We start from the raw sequence: 21,084 nt of genomic DNA, 5'->3' as shown, positions 1-21,084 counted from the left end.
AGCTGCTGCCTGCCCAGCCTGGTCCTGGATCTCCCGCAGTGATTCTATGGGAAGGGACAGATTTATGTGGGGCCACGGCGTCTGTGGCCCTCTGTATTTTGATGCTTATGCTTTAACTTGTACTTGTGTTTTCTGTCTTTCGCGCTTGGATCGAAAGGGATGAAAGTTTGTTTCCAGCAGCAATCAAATTCTTTCATCCTGGTGACATCAAAGATACCTTCCTTAAAAAGAAACCAACAAAAAAACCCCTCAACATGACCAGTATAGACAGAGGTCAGCTGTGTCTGGAAGTAGTTTGCTGACATTCATATTTAGGTGGTGATTTAAAATTTCACAAAATGAAATGCATTCATGATGCAGGAATATAGATGCTAAAATGAATGCTGCTGTCTGTGTAATATTTGCTAAAAGATTTGGTGAGTAATAAAGGATTTAAAAAAAAAAAAATAAATGTATAAGATTACAAATTTTGGTGTAATTTTATATTAGTATGATACCCTATTTAATATCTTAGAGTCATTCTGAGTGCACAGAATAAGGGCTAGCTTTGATTACGTTTTAAATTTTAGCATATCTTGTAAGAGCCTGAGGAAATAACTTCATATATGGCTAATTAAAGATCAGTTGTACTTAAATAGTATTTCTTAATTATCTAAGAATTTGAGCAGTTTTCTTGCATTATTTTACAGTTTATCACTGAGCAGTCTACAGTAAACAATCTAAAAACATCTGTTCAGACAGCACTGTGTGTGAGATCTCACTGGAACAACAGAGAAGGTAGATTTCGGAGTAATGCATCTGTGCTAGGACAACGCGAGTTCTCAAGCTAAAAGATCCTCCAGCATTTGCTTTAGTACAAAGTTTTATTTTGGGTTTTTTTTTTCTGTCAATAAACCCTGTAAGGGCGAGAAAAGAAATGACAAACATCTCATATCTTCAGACCAGAGATGTAATTCCTCACAACAACAAGAGAGACCAGACCAGCTTGAATCTTTGATATCTTATCAGGCAAGGGGAAAACACTTCACAGCTAATCAATTCTTCCAGTGCAGTTCAGAATGTTCTTAGCTATAAGAGGAAACAGATTTTAATAAATTAGAGGGTCTGGTTTCTAGACAAACCAGGATGGAGAAGCCACTCCTTCGCCTAAGCAAAGCACTGAAAAAAAAAAGATTTTAATCCCCAAGGAATTGTTTGAAAGTAACAAGCTACAGCTATTTTAAATCATTTAAAAAAAAAAAAAAACCACACAGCAAATTAAAAAAAATTGGATATTACTTCTTAGAAAATGAGCATACTCCATGCTTCCATGTATGCATGCAAATAGTAGAAAATTGAACAACAAGCTGGCACAGGTACAATATTTCAAACATGAAACATCTATTATTGTATTTTAGAAACATACAATATGTTTCTGAGCCAAACGTGTTCTTCCTCCTTGGAGAGAGGATATTCACGCTACTCCTCAATTCTCAGTGACCGATTTCTGAGAAGGAAAGCATGCACCTCTTATGGCTTGAGTTGCTTCATCTCTGGACAGCTTGGATTTATGTCAGAACTGCAGTAAATCTAGACATGGCCACCCACATTCATCTTTGACTATGCAGGATACAGGAACATATTTTATTTCGCCCAGCAGTTTCTGTCTATGCTGAGGTCCTCCAGCTGAACTGGAACTAGAGATGGGTCCATGAGCCTTCACTCATGCAACCAGGGAGGGATTTTCCCCTTATTTTATACCTTCTACCTCCCAAAACATACCTAGTCTAATTACTGCAAAATGATTCTGGGCCAGGGGTCCTCTACCAGCTCTCCCTCCAGGATCCTGCAATCATGAGCCTTTAAGCCGAAAACCATCACCCTTGAGCAATAACCAAGACTCTCCCGCCCCCAGGGGCTAGGAATGCTGCCTCCGTCTCAGCCCCAGCCAACCGAGACAGCAGAAGACCCCCAATTTGAGACTTCCAGGACTTAATAACAGAGACATCAAGATAGACCAGAAGCATGTATTTTAATTCCATCACAGAAAGCAGCTCAACGGAATACACAGGTGATAGGAAACCAGGACATGTTATTGATATTTAATATGGTTTGTAAGATCGCCTCAGGTGGGGATATAGTTATTAAGGGGAGAGGACATTATGGCTCTTTATCATTTATTTATAATAAAGGAAGGGAGCATATGAAAGAAAATTCATGTTAGCCATTGTGTATTTTAGGATCATGGAGGGGTGATAATTTGGGTACTGAGATTGTTGTAAATTGTGGCTTAATTAATGCTTGGTCTGTGCATAAAAAGATAGTTTTATAGCAGATGATCTATAAGATATGCATTTAGATTTACATTTTAGTCACTTAAACCTGGCTTTCTGATAATATAGATATTCTCCCCTCTCAGATATGTCCAACAGTTTTTTCCTTTATCCATCAGGCCAGGGAAGGAGAAGCAGTGCTGGAATGGGTCTCATTTATAAAGATGTGCTACCTGTTTTGCAGCTTCCTTTTAATGTTTGGAAGGGTGGGATTGTTTATTGTTTAGACTAGATATGGTTGACCCAGTAGGAGTTTTATTGGTTTATCATCTGCTTGTGCTAGACATGTCTTTATTTTATGATGCTACTGTTGATTTTAGTTTGCAATTTTCCTTTTTATTAATGATTGGGGACTTAAATTTACATTTAGATAAACTTTTTAGTCTATACTTCAGCTCTGTGGGATGAAGCAGCTAGTTGATAGAGCTACACATTTTAAGGGTCATATTCTTTATCTAGTGATAGGGTCTTATCTGTTGGTCTCAATAGGGCATTTGCAGTGTCAATAATAGATCCTGTACCCTGTTCAGATTATGGAGCAGTGATCTACACGTTTGAGGGAAGGTTGGGTAATTCAAAAGTTAGGGAAGATATTGAGAGATTCTGAGGTAGAGGGAAGGTTGAACCCGTTGATTTCTTTAAATCATTTTGACTGTTTCCTTAGATATGGTTAATGGGGTTGATGAGTTAGTGGAACATTTGAATAATTCTATTAAATTGACTTTAGACAGTATGGCTTATCTTACATGGTTCTTAAAACATAAGCAGTTTTCATCTTGGTTTTTTGAGGACTTTCGCATAATGAGAAGAGGTTTGGTGTTTGGATCATCAGTGGAAGAAATGTCGATCCTCCTCGGCTTATGGCTTATGATAAAAATCATGCATTTTAACCGAATTGATATGTAACTTTGCTACATGAATTCCGGTATATAAAAATGTTAAATAAATAAATAAATAAATAGATTTGACTTTTGCGGTAATTGAAAAACCTATCCCATGTAATCGTGGTGGGAATTTTGACAACTACCTCCTACAGAGGGAACAAAAGTGGATTTATTTTTTTGATATGGTGTTTCCGAAAGGTCGGAATAAGGAGATCGATTGGTCAGTTTTTTAAATAACCGCTGCTTTGCTGAGTTTATAAAATAAGTAATGGTATCGCTGAATGATGTGTCGTGGAGTTTTTAGTATAGTAGCTGAGTTATTTCTTGGAGAGATTATGAATGTAATTTAATTTGCTGCATGTAGGCTTTAAGAACACTTGTGTTGCATGATGGTTTGTGTAGGCCTGAGGGAAGGTGATGGACTATTTCTGGTGACATATACCGGGAGGGGGATTTAAACTTGAGTCCCAAATTTGGGAAGACAACTTAGACGCCAAGACGCCATGTTGAGATCTTTTGAGACGTTCTGTATTGTCCGGGTGAGTTTTTGATCTTTTCTGTTTGTTTCGTTAAATTTTAGAATGAGTAATTAAGACCTTAAGGAGTTGAGGTGCAATAATGGTATAACGCTGCAGTGTAGATGTTTTGCTGAAGTAATTTAGATGAAGGTTGTATGCCCATGAAATGTGTGTGATTGATTTTATTAATTTTTTCGATTTTAGGATCTGAGAATATTTTGCCATTATTATGAAAAAGGATTTCCCCTGAAGAAGACTGTTTCAGTCGAAACATGGCCCATGTTGGGTGAAAGTTTGAAAGTTTTCAAATTTGGAATTTTGAGCGATCATCTATTTTGGCTAAGTATTTGATTTTAAAAAAGTTAGTAGGTTTATATGCACCTTGAATTAGTAGATGCTTTAATAAAATAAATTCTAGCACTTTAAAATAAGGAAGAAAAAATATTTTTTGGAATTTTTGGAGCAAGAGACAATAAATGATTATATAAGAAGTGCTCAGAAGGCTGAAAACTGCCTGTGGCCCATTGCGGGCGAGAGACAGCAGATTATAATTCTTTGAGCATGTGCTGATGATATTGTCTCTTGATTTGAATTAAATTGTGGTAATAGGATTATATTCTATTTCCCTCTCTTTTCGCTTGTATTTTGAATGATCTCGGTAGCACATAAGGATAAGAGAAACATTTGTGAGAAAACTGCCCTATACATAATACATGGTCACACACTGCACAACCATTTTGTCCCTGAATTTCTTCTCGAACAACTTCAATATCCTATGTTTTAACCAATCTACTCCTTAAGTTCTTCCCTTTTTTAACAGCAAAAATTGGTTTCTCTATAAAGTTGGATAGAGATGCTAATACAGGTCAATGGTGTAAGATAATGTGCTTCAATTCTGTCATGAGGGCAGACTATGACAATGTACAAATCACGCGAGATATAGGCTCCTTGTTCTTAATTATCAAATTCTGTCGATCAGCATACAAACCTCTTTTATATGTTTGTTTAACACATCGACGAGAGTACCCACGACTTACAAACCTTTGTGCCAATTCATTAGAATACTTTTTATACATGACAGGCAGGAAACATAACCGTCGATATCTCAAAAACTGCCCACTAGGGATATTTTCTTTAATGCAGCGGAGATGGAAACTTTGGAAATGCAGCAATGTGTTCCTATCAGTGGGCTTGCGATAAACTGAGGTACTGATGTTAAAATTACCTTTATATACCATTACATCCAAAAAAGGCAGCTGAGTTTCATGGTGTTGAAAAGAAAATCTTAAATTGGGATCTAACATATTAATCTGTTTCAAATGCCTGTAGAGTCTCCGCCCCACCTGCCCACAAGAAAAACACATCATTAATATAGCGCTTCCAATACCTAATATATTGAAAAAAATGTGAGGAACAAATAAATTTTTCTTTGAAAAAAGTAACATATAGCCCTGCTACTGACAGAGCTAAGGGAAATCCAACAGGGTTTCCCTTAGTCTGATGATAAAAGACTGACTTAAACGTAAAATATCTACATGTAAGCACAATAGTGGGTAACTGAAAAATTGTCTGACGCCTCAGTGGTAAACCCAATGGGCCGGATTTAAAAACATACATGCACGTGCATATGTACGCCCAATTTTATAACATGCAGGGGCGCGCATGTTATAAAATCAGGGGTCGACGAGCGCAAGGGGGAGCACCAAGCCCTATCAGAGCCCCACTGCTTTCCCCTGTTCCCTCCCAGGCCGCTCAGAAATCGGAGTGGCCTCAGAGGGAACTTCCTTACCCCTCCACCCCACCTTCCCTTCCCCTACCTCCCCCTACCTTTCCCCCTTACCTTTGTTGCTTTCTTTTTTTTGTTTTAAAACTTACTTCAGCCCTGGGGCTGAAGTAAGTTGCGCGCACTGGCCACGCTTCGCCCCCAGACCGCCCCCCTTTTGTAAAGCCCCTGGACTTACACGTGTCCCGGGGCTTTACGCGCATCGCCGGGCCTTTTGAAAATAGGCCCGGCATAAATCCACAGGATTTACGCACGTAACCTTTTGAAACTCCGGCCCAATGTCTCTAATGCTTGATGAATGATGCATAAAGCTTCCCTTTGCGGTATACTCATATACAATGATGCAATGTCTGCAGAGACTAAAATACAATCCATGCCAACTTCTTCCATGGAATCCAAAGACTGAATAAAATCAGTGGTGTCTCTTACATATGAAAAAGCCTTAGTTACCAATGGTTGTAATAACATAATCGATAAACTTAGCCACAGCTTCAAAAACAGATCCGATACTGGAGACTATAGGTTTCCCCGGAGGATTTTCTAAACACTTATAGATTTTAGGAACTGTGTAGAAATATGGCAGAGCTGGAAACTGTTCAAATAAAAACCAATGTTCATTGTTAGAAATAATTCTGGCCTGATCTAAAATTTGCTTAATGCGCTTCACGCCTGTCATGCGGGCAGAATATGGCAACAGACAAATCACACGGGATATAGGCTCCTTGTTCTTGTATTTTTGGGATTAAAAGATTGATGGATGTGGATGTGCATTTGCAGTGTTATTATTCCCTGAGGAAGCCCAGTTAGGGCAAAACAAGGGTCCCTTGTTGGACAAGATCTAAGAGCAAGATCGAAAAAGCAATATTAAAGGGCAAGACTAAAGGGGCAAGATCCAAAGCGATACAAGGTGAAAGATATCCGGGGTAATTATATGAACACTGAAGTTTGATGCAAAAATATTTTTAGTATATCGATTTTGAAGTCTTGGAGGAACCACAAGAATATATCTTGGAAGAAACCTTTGTCAAGAAATTTTTGTTTAATGTGATTGACAGTTGTTGAATGTGCATTTTTTTTATTTATGTGTTTTTATGAATGGGATGGATGTGAATGGATGAGATAGTATGAGAGTTGGTGTATTTTGTATGATATGAACAAATCTAGGTTTTTAAGATAGATAAATAGTAGCATCATACTATGTTTTGTAATACATTTTTCATATATCTCCTATGATCACTGATAAATTCTTATTCAACTAATGCTAGGCTGATAATGTTGAATTTGATGAAACTTTTCTCATCAAGTACTGAATATACTCATAAATAAACCAGGAAAGTATGTTCCTGATCATATACTTACTAGATAGGAGAATCACAGGGTGAACAAATTCACCCAACGAGCAGGTCTCAATAGTAAAATATCAATCTGAGGTCGAACAGGAGTCACTTGAGGGACAATTTAATATATTTGTTGACAGCTTGGATAATGGAATACAGAAAGTGCCAAAAGAATTCACAATGATACCAAACTGGGAGGAAATGCAAGCACCCTGCAGAACAGGGTTAAAATTCAAAATGATGTTGAAAAATTGTAGCAAGTGTCAGAAATCAATTATCTTATTTTAGTACCTTAATTATTTATCCTATTGTGATTTTCATGCAGACTTATTTGTAGAAATAAATTGGATTCTAGAGAAAAGCAGTCTCCAAGGTATGGTATTAACTATGGTCACCTATATTATATTTTGAAATCAATAAAAATAATGTAAAAAATACAGGTAAATTCAATAACAGCAAAACCAAAGTACTAATTTAGGTAAAAAAAAACATAACTTTATAAATATAAAATAGAGATGTACTATTGCAATAAAGGATCAGGAGGTCACAACAAAACAGTGGTTCTCAATCAGTACTACTTAAAGTCTGTCAGGGGATATGTAGCCAGTTTACTGCTGCCAAGGGAGGAGGTGCCTCAAATGCAGGAGATAAAAACCTGCCACTGCAGCAGGAATAGCCAACCTCATGGTTCTTGGTGATCCATTACCAGCACGGATCTGCACTCCTTCCCATCTCTTGGATCACTGCAGCCTCTCCCACTCTCATGGCAGCTGAGGAGCAGCATTCGAGGAGCAGGAGAGGCAGCCAGTTGAGGAACTAAAACAGAGACTACAGGCACCACAGGGGACGGAGAAAGCACAGAGTTCCTGTCTCATCTTCTTCCTGACTTCCTATTGCATGAACTTCCTGGTTAAAAATGAAGCTTGCCCAAGGATGGGAGAAAGAGGAGGCAGCTGTGGGGTACAGAAAGCACAGCACATTCACTGTTTTACAAACCATTTTGAATCCTCTCTCTGTATTGCATTGATGCCATATATGGACAGGATTTCTCAGTCAGGGTTGTTGTTTAGGAAGTCATTGTGCATCTCAACTATATGATGTGTCATTTTCCTTTACTGTTTTTGTCTGCAAACTCCGGCATTGTGTGTGTCCATGGGGTGCCGGGCTGGAGACAGAATACACCCACTATAGGAGTGGTACAGGACTGCAGGGCTTGACTGGGGTTTATCTTCTGCCTAGCCAGCTCCCTCCCCCGCAGGGTTCTGGGGGCCAGTAGAGCTTAGCTTCCATGGCTGACCATCATAATGTAAAGCAAGGCAGGTTGAACTGGCTGGACAGGCAAGAGGTTGGTACAGACAAGGCTAGAATCTAAGTTAATACTGAGGATGTGGCAGGAGCTGAGGCAGATCAGGTTGAATATTGATTCTGACTGGGGACTGGATACAAGCTCAGGCAAGGGACTAGATAAAGAGTACAAAATAAACCAGGGACAAGGGTAAGACCTGGGAAACAATGAATCAGACAAAGCAGCACAAGACAGAAAAAGGACTGGACAGGACTAGAATAGACAAGGACAGGACTGGACTAGATAAACAGACAACAATGAAAAGGGAAGCCCAACAGGGCACAAGGCTGGGTATGAAAACCTAGCAGGCCTGGAGGCCATAAGATAAGGCAGAGACACCCAGGGGGGCCAGAAAGCATGGCAAGGAAGCCACTAGGCAAGGTAAAAGGCACGAATAAGATGCAAAGCAAGATGGGAGGCATGATAGGTTGCATGGCAAGACAAGAATGAAAGAACAAGGTGGCCAGGACAGGGAATCAAGGGGACTCAAAGAGGCATTGATAGACTGGACAGACTGGCTTAAATACTGCAGGAACTGCTGAGTCAGGTGGTTAGTGAGGAGGTGGATGAGATAGGTGGGAGCAGAGCTCGCTGGAGGCCTCTGCTGGTGGGGAGGCATTATAGGAGATAGAGCCTGCATAGCAGGCAAAACCATGACACAGCCCCTGTATGCTGTGCCTCAGGGAGGGCCCTTGCCTGCTTTATGTCACACACCATAGTTGCCTCTCTCACTAAGCTGCTTTGCTGTTGTCTGCATTTTTGGTACACCCTGTGATTGTGTTTGTTCACAGGATGTACCATGTCAGACTCTGATGTGCTCAGCGTTTGAATCTGAGTGCTGGTTCACTCACTTTACACATAAATATGACTTAATGTGGGGGGGGGGGGTTAATTTAGTTAAAAAATTTATATTTCACCTTATATGGCCTAAATGGCCACATCAAGATGTATTTCAACAAACAAATAAATAGTCTCATTTGAACTCCCTTGTCTTCGATGCCTATAATTAACTGGTCATGAATCAAATCTTTTTCAATCGTACATTCACATGAATCTGCCATTTTTGGCAGTCTGGCAATATAGCAGTCTACTGTCTCTACAGATGCTTGCACACATTGATCAAAGTAGCAGCATTCAAATATCATTTCTGATGAGCTGAAAATATCTTTGGAGTGCATCCAAAAGTTTGCAGCGATTTTCCTCCTCTGCGGGTGGCACATGCAGTTGCTACTGTAGCACATGACAATCTTTCCCTTATTAACCCTTATTTTCTTTCATTCAGTCCCGTTGCCATTTCATAATTCTCCCACAGTGCTCTGATAAACCTCCAGCATCCAGTTGGTTAAGACCTCGCATGCCATTTTCATGGGCCCAGGGATGGGAAAACGACTTGCAGTCGTGGTTGAGGCATGTGGCTTCTTGAATTGCGCAGGTTCTTTGGTTTGACACAGCATACAGACTTTATGTGACAGAATCCAGACTCACAGGCTTTATTACAACTTAGATTTTATTCAGAAAGAGCGTACTTAAAGATCTGCTACTGTGGATGCTTCCTGTAACTTGCCCTGTGATCCGATGCTGGTCGAGTGCTAGAGGACGGCACATTGCTTGGCCCTCTGCAGGTTGTTGCTGCGTGCCTGCTTAGTGCAGCAGAGGTTGACAACTGCGACAGTCTGTTAAATCTCCAGTCACGGGACTATAAAGAAGCAGTCCGTGCAAGGAGAGACAGAAACAAAGCAGACCATGATGGAGAGGGAAACATGCTATTCAGAACTGAAAGATAAAAGAAAAGGAGAACTCTGATTTCTTCTTCCCGCTTGAGGAACCAGTAACTTCAGAGGTAAAACCATGGGAACAATCTGTCAAAGCGACATGGACTGCGGTTTGATATATTGATAAGCACTGAACTGTTACTTTGTTTGAACTTTGTATAATTGTATGGAGTAGGCTACAAGTGGTAATAATCTAAGATCAGCCCGTAAGACCGTGAAAGCTACATCTGACGTAAAGACAGAAACTTTCATAATTGTTTGGGATTTCTTTGTTTAAAAGATTTTGTTTTATGAGAAGCCTCCTGTGAGAGAGTCTATAGGAATCTCCCTCAGATTACATTAAGGGAGCGGGTTAAGCTATCTCGCCCGGTCCTCCTCAAGATCCAGACCCACAAGGAGCCCCTCACCAGAGGGTAAGAACTCAGGGCCTAGAAGGGTTAGACAGGCCCCAGGGAGCAGGCAGGAAGCCAAACTATGCCAAGTCCTGTTATGTTTGAGGTTGGTTATTATCAGACCTGCAAAGTGAGCAGCTTTACTTCTGGGTTTTTGTTTTGCACTGTAAATAAAACAGGATCTACGGAAAGAGCCAGTCTGCCCCCTTATTCCTCTTGGCTGTTTCCTAAGCCACAACTGGCTACGCTCCCTCACCTCCAATCCTTTCCATACTTTGCACCATCTCATTACCCCATTACTGAAAACATCACTGAGACTTTTGTTGGTAGTGTCAGAAGAGACACTACCAAGAAGGAACAGAAATCAAATTGCCTTCTCAATCTTAGAGGAGGTCCTTTCAAAATATTTTTAAGAAACATAGGCAGAGCAGTATAGGGAAGTAGGCACTGCCATTGTCTGTGTTGTACCTATTTTGTGGCTGAAGGAAGGATTTATTCTGGCGAGTCACCCACTCTTCATTGACGGCCTCTTGACTTTATGGATCCACAGTGTTTATCCCACGCCCCTTTGAAGTCCTTCACAGTTCTGGTCTTCACCACATCCTCCGGAAGGGCATTCCAGGCATCCACCACCCTCTCCGTGAAGAAATACGGAGAGGGTGGTGGATGCCTGGAATGCCCTTCCGGAGGATGTGGTGAAGACCAGAACTGTGAAGGACTTCAAAGGGGCGTGGGATAAACACTGTGGATCCATAAAGTCAAGAGGCCGCCAATGAAGAGTGGGTGACTCGCCAGAATGATGGCTACTGCCTGGAGACAATACCCTTATTAAATAAACATACACATGCTTACTGTGACTCCAACATCGCTCTAAGCTTCAACAGCAAGAGGAAATGTGGAAAAAAGGATTCACACTCACAAAGAGGGGAGTAGCTGGCTTGTTACGGCAGTTACTACCCCAAATCAAATAAGCCTGATACTTCACTTTCAATGCATATACAGCATAGTTCTCTGCTTCAACGGCAGGGGAGAAGAAAAACTGATACTTCACACATCCAGCAGAGCTCTCTGCTTCAACGGCAGGGGAGAAGAAAAGAGGGTTCGCACTCACAAAGCGGGGAGTAGCTGGCTTGTTACGGCGGTTACTACCCCAAACCAAATGTGCCTGATACTTCACTTTCGACGCATATCCAGCATGGCTCTCTGTTTCAACAGCATGGGAGAAGACTGATACTTCACGCATATCCAGCATAGCTCTCTGCTTCAACAGCAGGGGAGAAAAAAAGAAAACTGATACTTCACGCATATCCAGCATAGCTCCCTGCTTCAACGGCAGGGGAGAAGAAAAACAACCAATAAGGGCTGTATAACATAGTCTGGGTAAAACAAATAAGCATGGGTGTAGCTTGCTTATTGCGGCGGCTACTACCCCTAACTAATCAAGCTAGATATTTCACTTGGATGCAGCTCCATCACTGCTCTCTACATTAAAGGTGGGGGTGGAAGGGAAATAGAACCAAGAGCTAAGAGAAACAGATAAGTATGAGAGAAAAAATGTGTGAAGCTTGCTGGGCAGACTGGATGGGCCATTTGGTCTTCTTCTGCCGTCATTTCTATGTTTCTGTCAATCTAGAGCCTTTTGTGAACAATGTTCATTTTTATTTGTTTTTATTTTTATTTTTTAGATAGTACAAAAAGCATTGCTTCATTTTTTGAATTATCCTTATATTTGTGAATTACAGCAACTCTATTGTTGTGACAAATCTGTAGTCACTGAGGCTAAAAGAATGAATGAGTCTATTGATACAGTTCAGTTATTGGTTAAAAAATATTTTGGGAGGGGCTCAGCAGTGGAAGAAGGAGAGGAGAGAGACTCGCTAAAACATCCACAGGGCAGGCGGTTTATTCTTGACTGTGGAGAGAGTCACAGCACCTCCCCCTCTGATATTATTGGCGAGTGCAGCCAAAGCCAATGTCTCTTCCATTTCTGGAAGAAACTTGAAAACCATCAAGGAGTAAATCTTGAATCCCTTCTTCCTTTGTTGGAGTGTATCCATCCTTGTGATTGAGTCATTTCCAATGAGGAAGGGATCTGTTTGGGCCATTCCAACGGGGCCCCACCCTCCCCTCTAAATGACTCAATCGACTTTGAATGGCTTTGTAACTTGTTTTTCTCAAACATTAAAACTAAAGATAAATGGACTTGGTGCATCATCACTGGATCCCAATAGGACTGAGCCCTCACAGATCCCAGGTAGTCGATCATTACCAAGGATGGGAGGTGCCCTATAGCAGGGTTAAGGTAATCTGGGGAGATATCTGAGAATGTTATTGGACCCCTGCTGGGCAACAGAGAGACTCTTTCCAGAACCTCGGTGATATCATCAGGAAGAGAAACTCAGGCACCTGCTGAAGTTTAACTATCAATACTTGAAGTGGAGCCATCTCTGCTTAAACCAACAAAAGTAAACCTGGACTCATTATGGACTGCCATTGGCTTGGAAAAAGCTTTGATCAAGAGAACCGACAAAACATTAACATTAAATGAAATTACATACACAGGTGAAAACTCAGCCACAAATAGCAGGAGAGATAGGGCAGAGATTAACTACTGTTGAAGTTAAACAAGAAATCCAGGGTTGTCAAGTAGCCTTGATGAAAGGGAAATATATGGCTCATCGTAAGCTAGAATTATTGGAAAAATCAGTGTAAGAGTCGTAATCTTTGTATATTACATTTTTCAAAGATGGTGATGATATCATCTATGGATATGCTTAGAAGATATCAGGAGATTTTGGGGGCCGATGTAATAAGACCCACGGCAAAACAGACGCTCGTTATGTGCACAGTTTTGATCACTGCACATGGCTAAAGCTGCCGCTTCCGCGGGATGTGTAAAAAAAATAAATTATGCAAATGATTTGCGCGCAGAAATCCGCACACCGTACAGAAGAATGCACATACCTAAGCTGGTATAGGGCTTATGTAATAAGCGGCCACATCCGCACTCAAAACCCACACCGATAATCCGCGCATAAAAGCGAGAGAGTGAGTGAACGGGTCTCCCTATTAAGTGAAAGTATGACCCTGGAAAATTATTTTAATATTTCAATTAACTGTTATGCAGAAAACACAGCAAATATTTTTATGGACAGATACACAGCCACTCTTCTGGCTGTGTATCTGTCCGTCACGAAGCGCTTACTTCGGCGCCTAGCTTACCTTGCCATTTGGGCGCTGAGCTAGGCGCTTACTTGGTTGGGAATTTATGCCATCAGGTGCTCAGAAAGGCACCTAGGTACTATTGCCGCCCGGGCGCAACCAAGTAAGCGCCTAGCTCAGTGCCTGAGTGGCAAGATTAGCTAAGCGCCTTTCTGGGGACCAGACGGCATACATTTGCGACCAAGAAAGGCCCAGAAAGGCACCTAGCTAAGCTGGCCACTCAGACGCTGAGAAAGGCGCTCAGCTAGGTGGTTTTGAGGACGCTTGGATGCCGACACTTGGATGCCGACACTTAACTTGTGCCTTGACCGTGGAGGTAAAAAACCTGCACTAGAAGTAGCGCGGCTCCCTGCATTGCCTATGATTAGCTAATCGCCTCCTTTGCATGCAGCTAGCATGCATTTGTGCAGGAAAAACAGCGGATCCATAAGCACAATCGTACACGTTTTTCCCCACGCATAAAACCAAATCCCCGTATGGGGCTTTGTGTGGAAAAACGCGCGTACAAACACGCGTACATGCACGCACAAACCCGCAGCAGCTTCAGCGCACTTTATTACATCGGCCCCTTTGAGTCTCGGCAGATTCTATTCTGCTGAGTTAAAGCATTTTACCTACATATTTCTTCTGAAGGAAATTTAGATCCAGGTGTCTCACTGGTAGCAGCCTTAATCTTATTGATTTCCTGCAGAATTCTAATTCGGTTATTTCCTCTGGGTTATATCCATCTGTTGGTGGTTTTCACACTCAAGTTAGATAAAATTTGGACTTTGCAGATGTTTTCCATTGTAAACTGAATGTGTTTTTTGATCAGAAGATAGTTATTTTCCAGACGTAGCTAGGGCTACTCCGTTGAGGCAGAAGTTGCCAATTGGCACACCTTTCATTTTAAGATTTCCTTGTGAATGTGAAGATTACGAATAAGAAATATATTTTTTATGAATCAGATTAGCTTAGTTTGTTTCTCTAGACCAGGGTTGGTTTCCATAATGTAGGAAAATTATAGGAAGATGGCTAAAGAAGAGTAATTTTGAGGAATATTGGTTTTGACTTGTTGCTTTTATTGCACTGAATCCCTCTATTTTGAGGTCTAATTATGGGAAGACATTTCTTTGGAAGTGTTTTTCCCTTTTATTCTTTTTTTTTTTTTTTTTTTAGTTCTCCTCTCTGACTCTGTACTTTCCTTCAGAAACTTTAGTTTGTATTTATATAAAAAAAGTGGAATATATGACCAAAATATGGGAGGACAACAAAACAAAACGTCAATGTCCAACCATTATCATGTCTGCATTAGTCTTTATTGTGGATGAGAACAGATTGAAATGGCCAGAAAACTGTAGAAAAAAAGTAGGTTATTATGAATGAAGAAAAATGGAGAAAATTTAAATATAATCCATAATGCAGAACATGTCTAAAAACTAAAATAATTTTCCATTGTATGGGTTTGCTTTATTTTATTTATTTGATCTATATTCTGCTTTTCAAGCACGTCAAAGTTGATTCCATTCAGGTTTTCTATTTCTTAGAGCTCAGCAAGAAAATTCCACAAAGTTATATTTTTGCACTGCATCATTCAAGGGCAAAAGGAAGAATGAAACTAGTACACAAAAAAGTCAGAGGAAAATTAAAGATATTAAAATTGAAGGGGATGATTCCTTCCTGCTTTAATTTTTCATCTGTCTGGCATCCAGGTATAGTTAATCCAAATTCTCCCCAGTCTTACTTTCATAGTCTCTTTTCTTGGTGTGGTAACCTGGCTTCCAGAATATCTGAACCTTCTCTGGTACCCAGGACATGACAAAAGAGTATCAAACCAATGTACAAGACTACTTCATTATTGTGAGAGTTATAAAGTACCTCTATACATTCCTAGTGGACTGGTATTAGATAATGAAGCTGGGTCATTGGATACCATATGAATGCCACAGATGATGATCTGATACAAGTATAAAACTGTGCCAAGACAAGCTAATCTGATACTTTCAATGACCTGGACATGAGACTACTTTATGAAAATAAGGTAGGCATATCCTCAAGATGCAGCAGCTAACCTGCTGGAAATAGAAACTTATTACATTTTACTATATTTTCCTTTCCTTTGTCGGTTGAGGCCAGTGTCTAATATTTAAGAAACAAAAACCAAATTCAACTCGCCAATCGACCATGCTGCTCACCTGGAATACAACTCGGGATTTTTCTAACAGGTATGTCCTCATGTTGGCACCAATGATATGATACCTTCTATCAAAGCCGATCTGGATGTATTTTCCAAAACGACTGCTGTTGTCATTCCTGGTGGTTTTCGCATTGCCAATTGCCTACAAGAATGAGAAGAAAAGATTAGAAACATGATTTTCAGAGGGCTATTTAGTTTATATACTTCTGAAAGGGTATTTTGAATTTATTCGGTGTGAAAATGGTCATTCATCAGACATGCAGAAGGAATGAACATTTGCGGAAGTTTCCCAGGCAATAGAAAGGCACACTCTCAACACTGTCATTCACGCAAAGTAAACATATGTGGGATATGAAATACCAATTACACTACACAGTCTCCATAACCATTTGTTTTCAAAAGCTTGAAATCTTCCTTTTTCTCCTTGTTAGGGATCTGTCTAGGACTCTCAGAAGGTATTACTGTACTTTGTGTCTTTCCCCTCTGGTTTCTCACATGCCAGCATTAACTCTCTTGAGGTTTCAGGAAATTTTTTGGAATGATTTTTTACACTGCAAATGTGCTTAAGTTTCCACGGGAGCAACAATATAGCACATCCACTAAAAACTCAGATTATGCCAGGATAGACAGGATAATGTCCCAGGATACCGAGTTCCCAGACTTCATATGCACAATAAGGTACAAGAAAAATATCTTTCTGAGATGTAATAAACCCTCAGAGGATTTAATTTGAAATGGATTCTGTTGTGGCTACTACTACAAGTACTATTATTAATTTCTATAGTGCTTCTAGATGTCTGCAGCACTATAAAAACACACACACACACACACACACACACAAAAAAGAGTACCTTCTCTATGGAGCTTACAATTCAGTCACAACACACAGACAAGACCAACAGGAGGTTTCAGAAAATGTCTTTATTATAGTAAACATGGTTAAAAACAAAAAGGTTATGACTGGGAACAGTCAGGGTTTAAGATATAAAAGGTTCCTCAAAAAGGTAGAGTTTAAGACTGGACTTAAATGTATCCATGAAGAGGGCATGATGCACCCACTCAGGAAGGATGTTCCATGCAAATGGTGCAGTAAGATGGAAAGTGTAAAGTCAAGAGTTGGTGATGGAGGAGAAGGCTAAAGATAAAAGCAACCACTGATGAAAGGAGGTCACAAGTGCAACCCCATTTTTCCAGGGACTCCCCTTCAGATGCTACTGAGTTGGCCGCGGCCAACTTTATGCTCGTATATCACGATTTTAAAACTGGCGAATGCAGTGTGCGTCAGGCTGTTACCTCTGCAAATTTATTTCTGTTCTTTTTCAGGCGTAACTCAAAATAAAACTCGTTATAGCCAAAAGCTGACTGGGCGAGGGGCCTGGGTAAACTGAGGGAAGTGCAGGCTGAAGAACCAGAGGGGTCTTGAGGACTTAGAGATAAGCTGGGTAAACTGGTGGACTAAATGGTTAAACTGGTTATTTCCTTCACGCGCATGTGTTTTAAAATGGACTCACACGTGCGTGTAAAAGCTGACAATTCCTAAGAAAAGATGCGCAAATGTTTCCTTGCGTAACCGCTTAATTTTAGGAGCAGACATATGCGTGCTAAGGGGTAGATTTTCAAAGGGTTATGAGCGTAAGATATGCGCGTAACCCCCGAAAACCTACCCCTGTGCGCGCCGAGCCTATTTTGCATAGGCTCGGCGGCGCACACAAGCCCCGGGATGCGCGCAAGTCCCTGGGCTATCAAAAACAGGCGGTTCCGGGGCAAGGCCTGTGCCGGGGATGGCGAGCCGGTGCACGCAAACTCAACGAGATAAGATAGGGGGGTGGGTTAGATAGGGGAAGAGAGGGAAAGGTGGGGATAGCAAAAAAAAAAAGTTCCCTCCAAGGCCGCTCTGATTTCGGAGCGGCCTTGGAGGGAACAGAGAAAGCCATCGGGGTTCCCCTTGGGCTCGGCGCACGCAAGGTGCACAAGTGTGCACCCCCTTGCGCGCGCTGACCCCGGATTTTATAACATGAGCATGGCTGCTCACGCATGTTATAAAATTGGGCGTAGAATTGTGCGCGCCGGGTTGCGTGCACAAATCTACGCCCGCTCATAAGTTTTAAAATCTGGCCCTAAGCGTATTTTATATTGTATACACGTACTTCTGCAGATTTAAAATTCCAGTGCACACATGCTTGTTTTAAAGTTACCTTCTTTGGTTGGTGTAATATTTAATATTCAGGGTATAAAAGCTTTAAAACACTAACTGGCATATCGACAGCCATCTCTAGAAGTGGCTTCATTGGATGAGCTGATAGGCTGGATTTCAGATTATACTATGGGAGGCCACAATTTAGTTGCGGTTAGGGATTTTCATGTCCATGCTGAATGTCCATTTGGGTCTCTTCCCAACTATCCCACTCTCTAACCCACAGAACGGATTGCTCCTTGAACCAAAATGTATTAACAATACATATATGTAATCTCCTTCACATCTGAGAGCATGTCCACTAGTTACAATACTCAAAAAAAAAAAAAAAAAAAAAAAAAAAATATATATATATATATATATATATATATATATATATAAAACTGTTACAAATGAAACTAATCTAAACTTTAACACAGTAAAAATCAAGTAAATATAAGCACACAAATAAATGTAACTAACCTGTCTGCCAGTGGTGCAATCTTGAGCAGGAAGAAAGCTTCACTTCTAGACCTCTGGGTGCACTGACATGGCATCAGAAAAAAACATTCCCTGCACACCAAATGGTGTCCATCAAAATATTCTTCCACAGAAATGATTTGACAGACTATACATTTACTAAGTGAAGTATCTGCACTCTCCATTCACACATCCAACAATTCAGGCAGACACTGTGGCAGTTTCTCCTGTTGGAAATCCTTTCAAAGTTCCTACACTTCTTACAAACTCCTGTAGCACTTTTACAGAAAGATGACACCTCTCTCTATGAAGTACCATACTGGCATAGATTCCTCTTCTCCCTAAACGTGAAGAACCTTGCGGGAACAATATAAGATGCCTACTCTCTATGAAGATCACAGCAAACCACTGCGTGAGTCCCACATCTCTTCCAGACAGCCCAAATGGAACTCTCCTGCTCCTAGAATAGGATCCTCTCCGTCCCTGGAAATTACTAGACTCGAGAGCAAAAGCTTTCTTGAAATTATTGGAACACTCTCGCTACTAGTTATCCTCATCCTCCAGACATTAAAACGTTCTGTGCAAATGGAAAGCTTTGACTTGGATATCCCCTCCTTTACTCCCCAGAAAGCAAATGTTGCTTACCTGATGTAACAGGTGTTCTCACAGGACAGCAGGATGTTAGTCCTCACAAATGGGTGACATCGAGGATGGAGCCCACCACGGAAAACTTCTGTCAAAGTTTAAACAGAACTTTGACTGGCCCCTACTGGGCATGCCCAGCAAGGCACTGACCCTGCAGCCAGCAGGGGTCTCCCTTCAGTCTGATTTTCAAAGCTACAGGCAGTGCCTAGAAAGTAAAAATAAAACGAACCCAACACCGTGGGGAGGCGGGCGGGTTTCGTGAGGACTAACATCCTGCTGTCCTGTGAGAACACCTGTTACATCAGGTAAGCAACATTTGCTTTCTCACAGGACAAGCAGGATGGTTGTCCTCACAAATGGGTGAGTACCGAGCTGAGGATGTCCCGACCTGCACCAAATGTACCCAACGGTGTGCAGCAGGCACAACAACTGAGGAGAAATTTGGGAAAGGGCATCCGCACCCTACCGGGTAGGTGGAAGGGTGTTGGTACATCAGGTTGGAAAAAGGTTATGCAAGACAGACTGGCCGAAGATGGAGTCCTGTCTTCCAGCCTTGTCCAAACAATAATGGGCTGCAAAAGTATGGAGAGAACTCCAGGTTGCAGCTTTGCAGATGTCAGGAAGCGGCACCGATCGAAGGTGTGCCACTGACGTCGCCATGGCCCTCACAGAGTGTGCTTTAACACGGTCTTGAAAGGGGATGCCAGCTTGCTCATAGCAGAAAGCAATGCAGTCCGCCAACCAGGAGGAAAGAGCCTGCTTACCCACAGGTTGTCCTAACTTGTTAGGATGGAAAGAGACGAACAATTGAGTGTTCTTCCTGTGAGAAACTGTACGGTCTAGGTAAAAAGCTAGAGCCCGTTTACAGTCTAGGGTATGCAGGGTCTGTTCTCCAGAGTTGGAGTGGGGCCTGGGAAAAAAGATAGGTAGTATGATGGATTGATTAATATGAAACTCCGAAACTACCTTAGGTAAAAATTTAGGGTGAGTGCGAAGTACCGCCCGGTCCTGCAGGAGCTTAGTGTAAGGCGGATAGGTAACTAGGGCCTGTAATTCACTAACCCTGCGAGCTGAAGTAACAGCCAAAAGGAATAACACTTTCCAAGTGAGATATTTCAAGTCACAGGAGTGCAGAGGTTCGAAAGGAGGTTTCATTAGACGACCAAGAACCAGGTTAAGGTCCCAGGATGGGGCCGGAGGACGCAAGGGTGGCTTTAGATGGAGTAAGCCCTTAAGAAAGCGTGTTACTAGGGGTTGTACTGAAATAGGATTACCCCCAATACCCTTATGGAAGGCGGCTACCGCACTGACATGCATTCTGATAGAAGAGGTTTTAAGACCTGATTCAGAGAGATGCCATAAATAGTCCAAGAATTTGGAGATTGGACAGGAAAGGGGATCAAGGGACTGAGAAGTGCACCATGATGTGTACCTTTTCCATTTGTATGAGTAAGACTTTCTTGTGGAAGGCTTTCGTGAAGCTATCAGGACCCGAGAAACGGAATCTGAAAGGTTAAATGGTTGAAGGACTAACCTTTCAACATCCATGCCGTCAGGGACAAGGCTTGGAGGTTGGGATGGAGGAGGCATCCGTCGTTTTGAGTGAGCAGATGCGGGTCCTTTCCGAGAGGAATGTGCCTGCGGATGGAGAGATCCTGGAGTATTGGAAACCATACTTGGCGTGGCCAGTAAGGTGCTATCAGGATCATGGTTCCTCCGTCCTGGCGTAGCTTCACGAGAGTCTTTGACACAAGAGGGAGTGGAGGGAATGCATAGAGCAGACCGGTTGTCCACTTGAGGGAGAATGCATCTCTCGGCCGAGAGTGCTGGCTCCGAATGAGAGAGCAGTAATCGTCCACTTTGTGGTTCTGAGGGGACGCAAAGAGGTCTATGCGGGGAGAACCCCACTTGTGAAACAGAGAGGTCGCTACCAGAGGATCGAGTGACCACTCGTGTGGTTGGAAGACACGGCTCAGCTGGTCTGCCAATACATTGTCTACTCCCGGCAGGTAAGTGGCCCTGAGGTACATGGAGTGGGAGAGGGC

General features: G+C 41.7%; 1 protein-coding gene across 3 annotated transcripts in view; it reads right to left on the bottom strand.

The window, feature by feature from the left end:
• Positions 1-21,084, bottom strand: part of MYO5B (myosin VB) — an 896,473-nt gene that overhangs the window by 465,230 nt on the left and 410,159 nt on the right. For all 3 annotated transcript variants that reach the window (XM_029580146.1, XM_029580135.1, XM_029580157.1), the window contains exon 6: positions 15,740-15,883. In XM_029580146.1, coding sequence (XP_029436006.1) covers positions 15,740-15,883 — 144 coding nt within the window. The remainder of the gene's footprint in view (positions 1-15,739; positions 15,884-21,084) is intronic.

This window comes from Rhinatrema bivittatum, chromosome 1, assembly GCF_901001135.1.
Source record: "Rhinatrema bivittatum chromosome 1, aRhiBiv1.1, whole genome shotgun sequence".
Classification (NCBI taxonomy): Eukaryota; Metazoa; Chordata; class Amphibia; order Gymnophiona; family Rhinatrematidae; genus Rhinatrema; species Rhinatrema bivittatum.
This window is presented reverse-complemented; position numbering and strand designations above follow the sequence as displayed.